This window comes from Labrus bergylta, chromosome 21 (genome assembly GCF_963930695.1).
Source record: "Labrus bergylta chromosome 21, fLabBer1.1, whole genome shotgun sequence".
Classification (NCBI taxonomy): domain Eukaryota; kingdom Metazoa; phylum Chordata; class Actinopteri; order Labriformes; family Labridae; genus Labrus; species Labrus bergylta.
This window is the reverse complement of record NC_089215.1, coordinates 10,394,803-10,409,925: the sequence shown is the minus strand read 5'-3', so window position 1 is coordinate 10,409,925 and position 15,123 is coordinate 10,394,803. Positions and strand designations below refer to the sequence as shown.

The 15,123-nt window shown below is 38.6% G+C and overlaps 1 protein-coding gene across 1 annotated transcript in view; it reads right to left on the bottom strand.

The window, feature by feature from the left end:
* Window positions 1–15,123, bottom strand: part of LOC109990583 (protocadherin-15) — a 184,322-nt gene that overhangs the window by 143,637 nt on the left and 25,562 nt on the right. Inside the window, exon 2 of the mRNA XM_065949432.1 lies at window positions 13,388–13,541. Within this exon, the coding sequence (XP_065805504.1) occupies window positions 13,388–13,520 (133 nt within the window). The 5' untranslated portion in view covers window positions 13,521–13,541. The remainder of the gene's footprint in view (window positions 1–13,387; window positions 13,542–15,123) is intronic.

Below are 15,123 nucleotides of genomic sequence, written 5' to 3'. Positions count from 1 at the left end.
CACTATTAACCCTGTATGAAGTGATATGATGGCTATCACTGTTGTATGGCTAGCTGTATAACAATCCATACAATGAGAAACCCTCACTCTAAAAAAACAAGCTAAGAACCTAGCAAAAAGCCAAGCTAACAGTTTACCTAGCAACTACTCCAGAAACCCTGCTGTGGCCTGGTCAGAAAACAACACATTTTCAACATGAAGCTTATAATTAAACCTCTCTTAATTGTTTTAACTTTTTTTATGAGAAAATAATTTTCCTTAAAATGTTTGATTGAGGATCACAAAATGTTGACATTTTGCTAGTTTGTCGTGTAACACCCGGCGAGCAGTGTAATGTTTGTTTAGCCGCTTCTTTAACACAGAAGTAGAAGGCTAAATAAAATGTATTGCTGTGTATTGCTTCAAAGAAGAAGAAACTATTTTTTTTATCTGCTTATCTCTTACAGCTTTTCCACCTGCATTTGTACTACCAGGAGAGGTCATTTCAACCCAAGCTGAGGGCTTACAATGTTCCCATTCAGATGGAAAAACATCAACATTGACATTCAAGGATTCTCTGTTATCCCCTTGTCCTTGCTAGAATAGTTCAAGAACCCCCACATTCACCAGAGAGTCCAACTGTATAGTACAACTCTTGAGGACTGTTGGAAAAAATCCCAAAGGGAAGCTGGAAGATGAATTCCTACTCACCTAGGAAATAAACTTCATGGAACCATAATCACACTTTCTCTCACACTCTGTCTCCCTCTATGTCTTCCCCTCCATGATTAAGCACTACAGCTGTGTGACATCATATATTATCTCAGTATACATCAATGTTTTTCTTCTTTTTATTTACCATGGGAAACAGTAGTGTTCCAAAATATAGATTTGACTTTCTTAGGGCTTCGGATGAGCTTATCTTGGAGCAGAAAATGATTGGTTTTCCAATTTGCCATGCAATGTCTTCCATTGTTCTATTTAAACTCACCCTGAAACCAAGAAACAAAACTGATAGATTGTTGACTGTTTCGGCTGTTTTATAGGTGCATATCATAACTGTTAAGTGTTTTTGCAAGCTTGTCCTTAGAGCTGGCATTTAGTACCCCACTAACATTACTTAGACAATATTTTCCATCACAAAGGAAGTTCAGCTGTACTCACACTGTATATATATATATATTTTTTAGCATCCAACACTAAATCCAAGTTGTCGACAAACAATTGTTCTAGCTAGTAATCTGACAAGATTATCTAGAGTAAGTAGTACAACTTGAACAAATGTATTTATTTTCACTTTTCTTGACATTAATGATCATTGGCGCCACCATTGTCACCAATGGCTCAGAAACATTAAGGTTTATATAGTTAAGGTTGGGTAACCTGTTAGCCCTGCATTGGGATTATGCTAACATAGCTATCATTCAAAGCATTGAATATTCATTCAACAGTTCTCAGTGTTTTAACAATAGGATTTCTGCATTAAATGTCCATCTCTATGTTCAATGACAGCTTTTTATTCAATCCAGGAAGCTTGAAAATCTTGCACAACACTGAAGGTATAGAGTGGTTGGGTTGGATGGATGGTTGAATAAAGTTGGATTTTGACACCAAAGTAGAAATTCTGATAAGAAGTGCTGTGCACATGGATAGACTGTCAAGAAATATTTAAATATAACTCAGCATAAAACCAAAAAACTGACATTTTTACATTACTGGTTTTAAATAGATAATCAAACAAGTTACAAGTGTTAATCAATCAGTTTCACTCACGATTCTATTATTTCAAGTACAACAGGTGAGTCTTGTGTGGAGAGGCTTGTTAATAACATGGCAAAACTAAGAGTGAGCAGAATAACACAGGCAGCTACAATTAAAACAACGGCAAGAGATCTGCCTCTGATGACTGCGTTGTGGCTGCTGCTGTTTGACTCTCGGCATACCGTTTAGGATGCTGTCTGTTTGTGGTTGTCAAAAAGGGGTTCAAAATGCAAACCTAATCTCTTACGCTTCAGTTTTCATTTTCATCCATCAATCCTGCTGAAGCAAGAGAGGACTGGAATAAAAAAATGCAAGTCAAACCTCAAGTTCGCTATGATCGGTTTAACTGTATATGTCTGTTATGACGGCATGAAACGGTGTAGCAAGTAGTGTGATTTAGCTGAGAAAAAAACCGTTGGATATGTATGTGTATGAGAAGTGGACTGCAACAGGTAGACTGTACACTGTGGCCCAATACTACAATCTCTCTGCTTTGGCGGATTGTCGACACATTCTAATCCATCTAGATCTAAGATCGTCCTATCACTAACCTGCAAGAAGGACTCAAGGGTGTAGAACTGCACTCGCCACACTCGGCAAACCCATTTGACATTGTTTTCCCATAATGCTGTTTCATATTTAGGCGTGTTAAATCTTGACTGTTTTCTAAGAGCTTTCTTACCTTTCGAATAGTCTGCTAGTATGAATTGAAATTTGCATTTTATCAACTTTAAAATAAGTTACCCAGATATTTATCTTATTTAAACAAACTTTGAAAATGCTAATCAACCACCAAACAAGGTCAAGGTAAAGTTTAGCAAGTATTTTACTTTATGGCCCTCAGAAAGCCTTTCTAAGGGGGCATCTCAGGTTATCAATCCAGAAAGACGCATGAGCCATGGAACAATAGTCACTAGGTACATCACACTCTACCAGCTGGCATAGTGTGTGTGTGTGTGTGTGTGTGTGTGTGTGTGTGTGTGTGTGTGTGTGTGTGTGTGTGTGTGTGTGTGTGTGTGTGTGAGACAGCAGATGACAGATGTGTATCTCCTGCTTGACTGCTTTTTTTTATCCTTCAGTGTAAGCTGATGCCCCTCATCTATTACTAACCAGCCATTTGTTCTTTGTGGGGCATCTCTGTCTGTTTCTCTCCCCTCGGTTACTTCCATCCTCTGTCTCTTCTCACTCACCTCCCTCTCTCTGCCTGTCAGTCTGTACCCCCCCCCCCCCCCCCCCTTATTGAAAAATAAATAGGATGACACAGTAAGCAGTCGGAGTTGTAACTTAAATAGACAGATGGAGATAAGATACCAAAATGAAATGAATGAAATGTCTTTTTAAAAATATGAAAACCTGTTACAAAACTAATGCTAATGAGTCCAATGTCTTTCAGTTTTAAATACATCTGAATAACATTTTCATCTTTTGCATGATGAAATTTGATTAATACAGAAGTTACTTGCACAGAAGTCAAACCATAAAATGAAACTAATTAAGCTGGCACATGTTACATTGAATTAAGTGTTAAAGTAATTTGCTGTCACAGTGCTTGAAAGTTCAGTTAACTCATAGTTGAAAATTGTGATGTGCAAAACGGAACAAGGATGGAAATTAAGGATGAAAATTTGATTTCATTGAAATGCAAATAACTTTTCCACAAAGGTCACACCGTATTTCCTGACAAGAGGACACTTGTTTGTATGAGATATCCAACAAAAGGGCTCAGTCAGTATCCTCTTGTATGCAGGTACTTATCCACTTGTGTCTCCTCATGCTTACCATCAAAAGTCAACTTGTTTTTTTCTTCCTCTTTCATATGTACCTCTCTTCCTGTAAGCACTCACTTATTCTCCTCTAAGCATGCACACTCCTGCACTCCTCTTTTAAAGTTTCTGGGGGAAAATAATCACTAAAATGACTTTGTGCGTGAGCAAGTGAATAAATCTACCAAACGCCAGGTTTCTGTCAAGGTGATGAAAAGCCCCATGGAGAGTTGTATGAGGGGAATCGGGGGTAGAGCGTTCAAGGTGCAAACCACAGGTAAAAAAGACTTCAAATATTTGAATAGACCTTGACGTTCAGACAAGATCACAGGCAGTGCATGACAAAAGGCTTGCTCCATTTTGGATTTATCATCCGAACACTGCCTCTTTATTCCAACCTCAAGTGGGCTAATCAATATCTTCTTTATTTGCTATTCAGATTCTGCCCATCCGAAGTTGGCAGGCAGAATAAGCAGGTTCAGGATGCCAAGTGATGCAGAAAAAAAAAGTCTCCTTTAAGAAAGAAGAGGATAAGAAGTGACTTTGACTGATACCTAAGAGTCTAAACAAACACGTCTAATGTTCACTACATAGGACTGCTGGCCTAGTAACTGTCTCCATGACACACACACACACACACACACACACACACACACACACACACACACACACACACACACACACACACACACACACACACACACACACACACACACGAACAAACACACATGCTGCTAAGTAACCGTTTCTTTGCAACAAAACTCCATGTACACATTCACGCCACTTTACACGGTTTACAAGATCAACCCCATATGCCTGTCTGCACTCACACATGCTAGAGTTACCATAAAATATACATGCTGAGACTATGACTCAGTGGGCTACTGGAAAAGTGTTACTGTGTGTGTCTGTGTAAGTGTCTAGGCCAGGATCACTTGGGTACATAGAATGTGTGTCTCAACAGGGAGAACCAACCACTTTCAATAACATATTTAAAGGAGCAGTTCCTATAACAATATACAGGTAGTTGTAAGATGTAACAAAGTAGTGTGGGATCAAGTGAGCGGATAAGTTCGTTGGAAAAAAACCTTTAGTTTGGTTAAAAATGCATTTGAGTCGACTCATTTGGAATGACTTGGTGGAATGATGAAGCCACATGTAGTATTAGCTAATATAGCTAGCTGCAATCCACACTCTTGGGTGTACTGTCTGGAGTTTCTGATGTAAATGAAATGAAATCAAAATGTAAAACCCTTTTCACACATACAGAAATCTCCTGAAAAACTCCGGAGATTAGGCTACCCGGAGGGGCTTTAGGCTACATGTGAACGCAAACAGCCGAATTTTTCACACAGACTTTACCAGGAGTTTTTCTCCGGCCAGACCCCTAGTATTTTTTCCGCAGAAAGTCCGAGTGAGCTGATGTGAGAATTCAGCAATACTCCGGAGAATTCACCTCGAGCCAATAGGAAGAGAATGACGGTTATATTCAGTGACTGCCTAAAGTGTCTGCCTGCGACCACAACGATCTTGTGCACGTAATTAAACGGCTTCATTATGTTTTCTGTTCGTCAGTATGTTGTTCACCGCTCTTTTGTGGATGTTGTCATTCCATTGGACTACACATAGCATTGATATAAAGGCAAATATTCTCATTATAGCGTCATGTAGCGGACCTCAGGAAATCCCCCGACCCCCCTCCCCTCTGACAGGGAAAGTCCCCCGCTGTGAGGAGCATATGTGAACGGCTAGGTCGGGAGAATCTCCGGAGCAGTCCTCCTGTAATTATCTAGATGTTATCCGAAGTGCATATGGGAAAACGGCTTAACTGTGAATAAAATAACATATTCCACTGTTATAACATTGTTGGAAGCATTTAGTAAACAACACAACTCATCAAAGTAGCGCTGCAACAGAGAATAGATCAAATCAACAGAGGTGGGGGAAAAAATCGTTTTATGTAAAAAATCCAGATTCTTATCTTGTGAGATTTTAAATGGATTCACAACTTCCAAAAAAAACATTGTTTTTTTTGTCAGTCACTTCCTGCTTAGTGCTAAGGTTCAGAGCTTTTTACGTCACAATCAGATAGTTGAGCGAAGTACTACCAGGTGCTACTGGTCAGCTTAAGCTGTGTTTATGTGTTTAAATACACTTATTTCCATTAATTACAGTGATGGTAATGATTTAATGATTAACTAAAAATATAAGAAGAAATGTTATTAACAACGGTTTTACCATGACAAAGCCATTACATTGGCAAGTTAAAAATAGATCTTTGATCATAAAAACTAAGAAGAAACATCATTTTGTTAAAATTCTAGTGCTGGGCTGGTGGACATTCAAAATCCATGATATATTCCCCCACTCTGCGTCTTAGTCCATCAAAATACAAGCAGGACAATGGGGAAATGTGTGTGGGGGAGCAGGAGGAGCAATAAAATAAAAATGTATCAAATTCATCGAAAAATAATGGGTCGATGAATCAATGGTCAAAATAATCGTTAGTTTGCGGCCCTTCATCCTTCAGACAGTTAGATTGATCTTCACACTTAAATGTTAAACACTAAAGTGTTAAATCCAAAATATTGTTTTTACACATCTTTCATACACTTAAAAAGTCTACATTTATAAAATGCATGTATTTTTGTAAGATCAAATGTTTGGCACAGTCTTTGAACAAAGTGTGGTAACAGAGTATTAAAATTACCTGGGGAATCTAAGGTTGGAAAGAAGCATATGCTGTGAAAGAAAATTAGAACGCTCATCACGTTTGATCCAAAGAGAAATTAGCAGTGTGTCTGCACGTGGCACAGAATCAGACAACATAGACTTAGTAGCAGAAAGTATTGGCAAGCTGAGGATGCTTTGTTCCCCAATGACAATGAAGAATGTAGTACCTCAGACATCGGAGCCATCACACTGGCCTGCTTCCACTAAAATAATTGACTCGTTTCATCTGATGAAGTTAGAAACTGGGCCTGTCAGTGATGCAATGAGGGCCCATGTCACAGGGGAGAAAAAGTGGCAGGAAAAGTTATTTTCTTGTTTATTTTCAATCCCATTGGTATGGGCTGAATGATCTTGGTATAAACCAAATAAATAGTTGAATATTTTGAGAAATTATTTTATTCACTTAATTTGGGGGGTAAAATAGTGAGATTAAAACTAATTTTATTTCCAAACAAACATCAGTAGAAATCACATTCTCATTTTCTTTTGAAAGCATGGTAGAAGATATCATATTTATTCTGTCATTGATTATATCCTGAACAAATATCCAGAAAAAATTACAAAAAATGGTGTAGTACATATGCTGCTTACTTTCTAAATTAATTTCTCTTATAGAAGTTTTTCACCCTGCCATGTTTCTGTTCATTTGACTTGAAGCTGAACTTCACTGCTTTCTCCATGTTGCCATCTGTTATAGTCTTGCTTGGCTACCTTGCATGGAATCGAAACAGTAGATGGGAAAACCCACTGACTGTGAATTCAAAAATATGCTGGAATATTATGTGAATACATAAAAAAGGCAGACGGAGATGATCTCAAGAGACCTCTTAGTTGATCATATTTTTGAGCGGTTTCTCTCTTACGGGAGAGAGGAGTTTCTTCTGCTGATTGATGGCTGCAGAATGTGGAGGTGGCAAAGCAAACATTTTATGATGAAACTGTCCAGTCAAATAAGCAACACTGAAGCAAAATGGATAATATAGCACAGGAGGAGATGAATTAGTCTGCCATTCAATATACTGTTTATCAAGAGACATCTGTAGAGGCGTTACTAAAAAACGTCTGTCAGAACAGTTGTTTTCAAATCCTAGGTGTCCCAGAACGCATTCCAGGGGATCCCCAGCAATGTATTTTCACAACATTTCCATCATTCAGTAACCCAACAGAGGGACATCTTGATATTATTTGGTATAAGCAAAAACTCCTGTTAGATGTTGGGCCTAATACTGTGGCATCTTTGACATGATGTTTAAGAAACACTGTTTAACAATATCCTTTAATCAGTGCAGTAAAACCTACAGAAAGTGTCTATCACTCATACACACAATTCAACTGATGAGGACATGTTTCATCAAAGCGACCTAACATTGTGATAGTATTTGTCTAAGTATGTTCATAGAACTAACACAGTACTGTATGTATGGGGGCGTGCAGCCAAATATTGTGTTCACCCAGGGTTTGTAAGTTAATTACAAATTGGGGATCTTTGAAATGAGTTCATTGATATGCAAATAACTCCTTTGAGATCATGTACAGTACTTTTAAGCACATTATTAAGCCGTGTAAAATCTTAAAACAAGAAGCTGGGATAGTCATTTCTTCCATTCATACTGGCCAAAATCCTGGTTTCCATTTAGCAACATGGCTTACAAACCAAAAAGTTTTGTTACAGCGTTTACCGACTTGGCTGACAGGCATGAATTCCCCAAATAGACTACTCAGTCTTTCAAAAAAGAGGTTGGTGAGATATGGTGATAAAAGGTTGAAAACAGGAGCAGACAGACAGGAGAAAGGGTGTTTTTCTCTCTAAAAGTTTTCATGTGTCATGTACTTTTAAAGCTTCCATCAGCAGGTATACCAATCTGCACCTCTCCCCGGGGTCCGATTCCTCTCCGTCCTCACTTCTCTACCCAACCAGCCAGCCGTTCATCCATCACCCATTCATCTATCCATCCATCTATCTATCCTCGCACCCCAATCCATTCATCCATGGAGGACGGAGTAGGAACAGAGGGGACAAAAATGGACAGGAAAGATGAGACAATTTGGGGTAAAGTGAAGGAGAAAGAAGGGACGGATTGGTAGAGGAGGATGGGAGGAAAAAGAGCGCATGGTTGGAGAGTAGGTGAAAATAAGGAGTAAAAGGAGAGGAGTGACAGTGTGACCTTGTGTTAGATTGATGTATCTCTGGAGAAAACGGATTGTAGACCTTGCTCGCACACAAGAAAGCGCACCCACACAAAGAAACACACGGACTCAGTACTGTAGGGATCACCACTTTGTCACTGTGCAGGCTTATCAATTATCCTGACTCTCTTTTCTCTCTGTCTGTGTCTCTGTATGTCAGATCTGCTCCTGGCCCATGCTGGGTTGAACACACCTGACAGCGGTAGAGGTGGTAATCAGTCGTAGTTGTTCTGAGGACACATGGTGGAAACACATAAACACCCCAACAATAACCTGAGATGCTCTGATGGTGTGTAGCAACTGTTGGATCCCCTTTTGTTGTAGTGCCCGGTAACCTTGCGCTTATAGTGCACGCGCCCAATGTACAGAGGCTTAAGTCCTCGAGACCAAACAGCTCAGGTTCCAGTCCAACCTGTGGCACCTTTCCTGCATGTCATTCCCTACTCTCTCTCTTCTGGTTTCTGTCTCTATACACTGTCCTATCTCTAAAATAAAGGCATGAAAAAAACCTAGTCTCAGACTATAGCCAGGATTTAACTCAGCTGTAATAAATTTTACATAAATAGTTTGAATGTTCAGAGGGTTTTTTGCTCAGAAAAAGAAGGAAACACAAATTTAAGCTTTATTTCAGTGTTTCATTGAAGGTTCAAATTGGAATCATGTTCCTCTTTTGACATTTTAAAACTGTTTTTTTTTTTTTTAAATGTTTTACTTCATACGCAGCGGGGTGTTTTTGAATTTCAGAAGTCAGAATCATTTTCAAATTTCCAAAGAATGAATGAGACTGGTTTGACTACCTAGCCTCGCCTATGATTTAGATCTGACTGTTAGCTAGCAGCATAGCAGCTAATAAACGGTAAGTTGCAGAACAATATCAGAAAGAATGTGTTTTTCAGCTTCCAAAAACTAACTTTTCTTTACGAAAGATATGTTGAGGGCTTATATTTTAATTTAAACCAACTCTTTCTCTCCCTACTGACCAATCCTGCAGCCACGCTAGTTATAAAGCATTTCATAACGTAGCCTGTTATTTTACGTATCCATAAACATACATGACAGTACGTACGACCTCTTAACCTGGAATTGGGATTCTTACAATCATTTTTTTGTTTATGATGTAGGTGCACCAGTGCGACCTAGAAAAAATGTTGGTCACATGTAGTCGCACTCTGGAGCCCTGCTTTACTTCCAATGGTGATGCATCAACTGTTGGTGACTGTAGCAATGCAATGTTCCAACAAAGGCAGGGAAACATCTCGAAACATACCAGCTTAAATTATGCAAAAACAAGTGTTTTAAAAAAGCTATCAGGTATGTGCTGTATGTATTTGTCAAGGACAAAGTTGCCATTACATATTTTCTGACTTGATGCAATAAAAATGTTGGATTCTTTTTGAAAGAAACATACTGACAAAGACAGAAAAAATATTGGCGTTTAAAGTAAAGTATGCCAGAGAAAAAAGCCTCTAAAACTTAAGAGAGGAAAAGTTCCAAAAGCAAAGGAAGGGGTGGAGAAACACCAATCCATCCAAATATCAGTCTTCCTTAGAGAGAGGGGTATAACAGGGAAATGAGAGGGGCTGATGGGCTGATGGCGGACTGAAAAGAAAGGCAGTGAAAGGGACAAGACGAAAAGGGAGGCTGAAGTGATGACAGATGGGAGAGACGCTCACTTCAGATGAAACATCTCACAACAAAGGAAAGCAGCAATAAATATTAAAATCACCTTGAAAACTCCAACTCCAATCACATCCACACTCTGAATGCCTCACACATGCTGACACACGCACAAAAATACTACATAAATCTGCAGTATCAACCCCGCAACACTGGCACAACAGACATTAGCGGTGTAGCATATTTGTCACAGCACATATACTGTCCCGCTCCATCAAACAGAAGCAAAACAGGTTGAAACAATGTCATGGAAACCTGCATCTTTATAACTCACTTGCATAGACTGGCAGATGGTGAACATCAATAAACTTGACATGGGTATTGTATCCACGTTACTGTGGTTGGATAGGACTGGTTTGTTGTTCTTTTTTTTAAAGGGATGTTGAAAACAGACAGAGGTTTAAAAGGTTGTTTCTTTGATTGCAAATCTTACCCAATGCAGAAAAACAACCATCAAAGATTTTGAACCCCATTAAAAGTACAAGTGGTTTATCAAACTATAGTTGGAGCACTCTTGGTATTTGCTTTCACTTCTGAATTGCAAAGAAATTCAAGCAGTATTTCAGAGATCTAGAAGAGAATTGGGATTTGGTGCATTGCTATGTTGCAATTTATGTGCAACCATGGCATACAGTATCGATTTTGTGCTAGTGTTGCCCCAGAATTTTCCAGAAAATCAACTTTTACAACTAATAGGCTTCTAGTGGCTTTCTTTGCATTTCGATGTGGTACATTTCAAGTGTTTAAAATAATATAAAAAAGTGAATGCAAGTATTTCAAAATTGTGACTAATCATCCTTAAAAAAAGCCTCTTAACTGAGACTAATGATGCAGGGATTTACACTGGAGTTATAGTAAACATTGTAAACCAAGAGAGAATATTTTTCATTGAAAACAGGCAGGATACGTCGCAAAATGCCAACATGACATTTAAAAAATCTATTTGTGAATGGTTAATGAGGATGATGATAAACAATAACCAATGGACAGTAGGATTAAGGCTTACAAGCATGCCGTCCCTACAGGGATGTATGTATCCTGGTAATGGTACATGGAGGCAGCTGTGCCCCATAATTTACCTGTTTATTTATACCCTCCCTCTAAATTCAGAGTGCCCTAAACAGCTGTGAGTTTGAGCTCATTCACAGTGACACTCCGATGTGAAGGGCTAGCGAGTAAAAGTCAGTTGGGAAAGGGTCACAGTCACGCTAGCAACTGACATTTACATAGTGTCAGAATCTTTTTGCATTAAGCCTCGTAGGAAAACTGGCCGGCCTGAGAAAGTCACGGTAAGAGAAATGGCTTCGTGAAAGAAGATAAGAGACGGCTATCTGGAAATATCAGGTTTATTTATTATTGTCTATTTTTTGGTGGCCGGGGGGGGTCTTATTTTTTAATACACCGCAGGGGCATGTAATCACACACACAAACTAGTTAAAGGTTTCATCGTTATGCTGAAACTCTTACGGGCAAACAAACAGGTGCAAAGAAACACAATCAAACACTTTAGCCTCAATATACTCCATGGCAGTTCAAGCATAACTTTTTGTTCAGTCTTTTTTAATTTGCATTCAATTAAACCAACAAGTGAACCACCACCTACACAATACAAGGCTATAATTGAAGTTATAATTAGGTCTAATACAAAAATTTGAATCCAACAACAATAGTTAGAGTGTGCTGCAAGTCAAACTTTCAGTTAAGAGCATTAAAACATATGAGATTTTAATTAGCAAGAAGTGAACAGGTTTTTTAGTGGGAGTAAATACAAAAGCCTGATGGGAGTAAACCCAAAAGCCTGATTTGACACATTGCCATCGCTCGATCGAGGTTTTAAAAATACACTCGTACTGTTGTCACACTGGAAACCAAATCTGAGTAAATATAGTCTGTTACCGTACCTCAGGACCCAGGCTAATTAAGACACACTGCGTCTCTTGTCAAGCAAGGGTCCAAACAGTTCAAATCAACCGAGGATCCTGGGACTGGAGCTCATTAAAAGCGTAGTAGCAGTCATGTCGCGAGGAGGAGTAACATTTTGTCTGTCAACCTGAAAACTCAGGCTTATTAAAACATACTATTTTTGTTATGTGTAGGTGACACCAGAATAATGGCTGCCAAACATTTAGAAACAGTTTTACATGTGTTAATTGTATGTAGGAGGACATGTGTGATGGGTTCAGGGACTTTTTTTTGTCGTATGGCTATTAAGAATATACCTGACTTAAGAGAAACTCTCCACGAACACAGTAAAAGACAGCCTTGATGCTAACACATGCTTCTCTCCTGCCTCAGCACAGACGCGTACACAGTCCCAGACTTTCACCTTTGGCTGCAGCCACTGTCAGTGAAATGCCAACCAGATAAATCTGAGGGACTAAAAGTTAAATGGAATATTAATATTCTGACAAATCGAGCAGAAAGTCAAGCGAGTATTATGCTGAGCTCTACCCTCGGTGATGACTTAATTTCTGACTTGCCTTGCTTCACTTTGCTCTCACTTCAAGGAAAAATGAACATGAATCTTAGGCCTTTTCTTCTGATGGACTTGAAAGTTTATCGTTGAGTGACAGAAGAAACACTAAAAAAACACATAGCAGCTAAAACATATAACACGTATGTCACCACATAGAATAGAACTTTAATATTTACAATGCACTACATTGAAACCTTTTTGCTAACTGAGCTGAATGTAACATTCAAAAGGGTAAATGATTTTATGAGTGAAAAGGATGAAGGAATTTTGTTGTAAAATATACTTCTTAAGCTATCTCACAAATGATCAAGAACATAGTAACAAGACTTAAAGTAGATGCTAACATCAGAACGCTAGCAGCTACAATGCTAACATGTTAATGTGCAGCAGGTGTAATGTGTTTGCTGACACTAACGATGTTAGCATGTTCCCGTTAGCAGGTACAGTATAATGTTTTTGCTAACAGGTGTAGAAAAAAAAATATTCAACAGATTGTGGAAAATGAATAATAAAAGTGAAACTCAATAAACTGCTCGCACATCTTTTACATCAGAGATTCAACACATTAAATATCTCTTGAAATGCTGCAGCTGACTGAGAGGTATTCACTGTCTAAAATACGTCAGAATACAGAACATTTTGTGCACAATTCTGATCTTAAATCCCAACTGAGGAGACTTGAGAAGACTCTAAATTATTTTTAAAAAAAAGGTGAAAAAAGGTGAAAAAGGGGCAAGACAATGGCATCAAGTGCAGCTGAGAAGAGATGGATAGGGAGATGAAGGAGGCGACACAAACTGAGACTCTTTACCTTCAGTGTCTTGTCCGAGGCAGGTGGATAGTAGTAGCAGATAAAGGACTCCTGTTCCCATTATACTCATCCATTTGACCCGGCCCCATGACAGCGGCCCCATTAAGTGCGTCCTTACCATCTTCACCACCATTCCTCACCAAGCACCCAGCTGCTGAAAGAGAAGTGGGCGGGAGCACATGGTCGCAGGTCAGTTATAATCATTATAGCTGTGAAATGCATGCAGCATTAAAAGCTGGCATTTTCCACTCCACTTTTCAAACCCATTCCCACAAGATTGTATGTTTTCCTTACTGACATTTCACTCCATGATATCCCAAAAATAAGATGCTCTCCCGATGTTACAGCTCTGCAGCCACTCAACTTTGTGTTTGTCGCTGCAATGTTGTAGCCAGTTTCAAGTCTTGGATCATTTTCTGTGCTTGTGCATAAAAAGACAATGATCATTTTACAGGGATTTCCACCATGAATGTAAATATCAAAACCTGTGGACGATGATGGAGAAGGAAGTATTTATGTAAATTTGCAATTGTTGTGATGTAAAATGCAAGCAGTAGCAATAAACAACTCAGAATTAGCAGCACAAATTTGACATTTTGAAGATGATATTGGGAGAATAACAATTAGCTGAGATGTCTGCTTCTAAAGTATTATTGTTTCTGCACCTGTCATCTGGATGAAAACAAACACATGTTAAGTGCAGATTGTGGTGTGGCTGTTGCTGTTTTCGTATCGTATATAGATGTATGCAAAGTTCCTGAAGTGAAAAAACATACCAATAAGGATGCATTCAAATTAAGAGGTGTAAATTCAGAATCAAAATCACATTATATGTTACCCAGATAAGGGGTACATAACTAGATGGCAATTTAAAACCAAGTGCAACTGGAGTGAACATGGGCTGCTTCAAGTCTGATTACATTTAATTTGGAGAGCATGTACAGCTCAAGGGAAAAGACAACGTTTCACTCGGTGCTATCTTCGTGAACTCATACAGAAATGTATTCACAGATCCACAATACAGACAATCATTTTACTTTGCACAGGAGAAAACCTCATTCTGCCCTGCGTCATACTGTTAAATCTGACAGAATGTTTTTCTATGGAGCAACATTTTCGACCAATCAGAAGCAAAATGTTAATCTCTAGGTTTGAAAAATAAAAATGGAAATAACCTGTGACAAACAGTTTTGTGACAATAAAGGACGATTTGAAGCCGACTTAAATGGACAAATATCCTGTCAGCACAGTTTACTGGCACATATGGTATCCCATATTCTTCGATGTGAATGAGTATGTTTGTCACACTCCTTCTCCACTATATTCCCAGACAGTCTACTTAAAATGTGCTTATTCACCCTTCTGCTTACCAACCAACTAAACCGTCCAATGTGTGCAATTTAATTTCTTAAAATTAGTATTCGGTATAATAGTATGAATATACAGAAGTATTATTACTACTATTATAGTAATCTGTTGAATCCAGACCCAGAACAGCAATAGTCTACAGTATAATTAATTTGATAAACCTTTGTAAAAAGTCTTCGTGGTAAGACTGAAAATATTCTCCAGATCCTAAGATATAGAAAGATATGATCCTATATTAGACTTTATCTGAGATGAAACCTCTAGCTCTTATTCAGTAAGTACAACATTCAACATCTTCCCATCACGTCAAATGTGCCGCCTGTTTAATTAGAACTAATTTACAGAAGTTCCCATGGCAGACATTACTG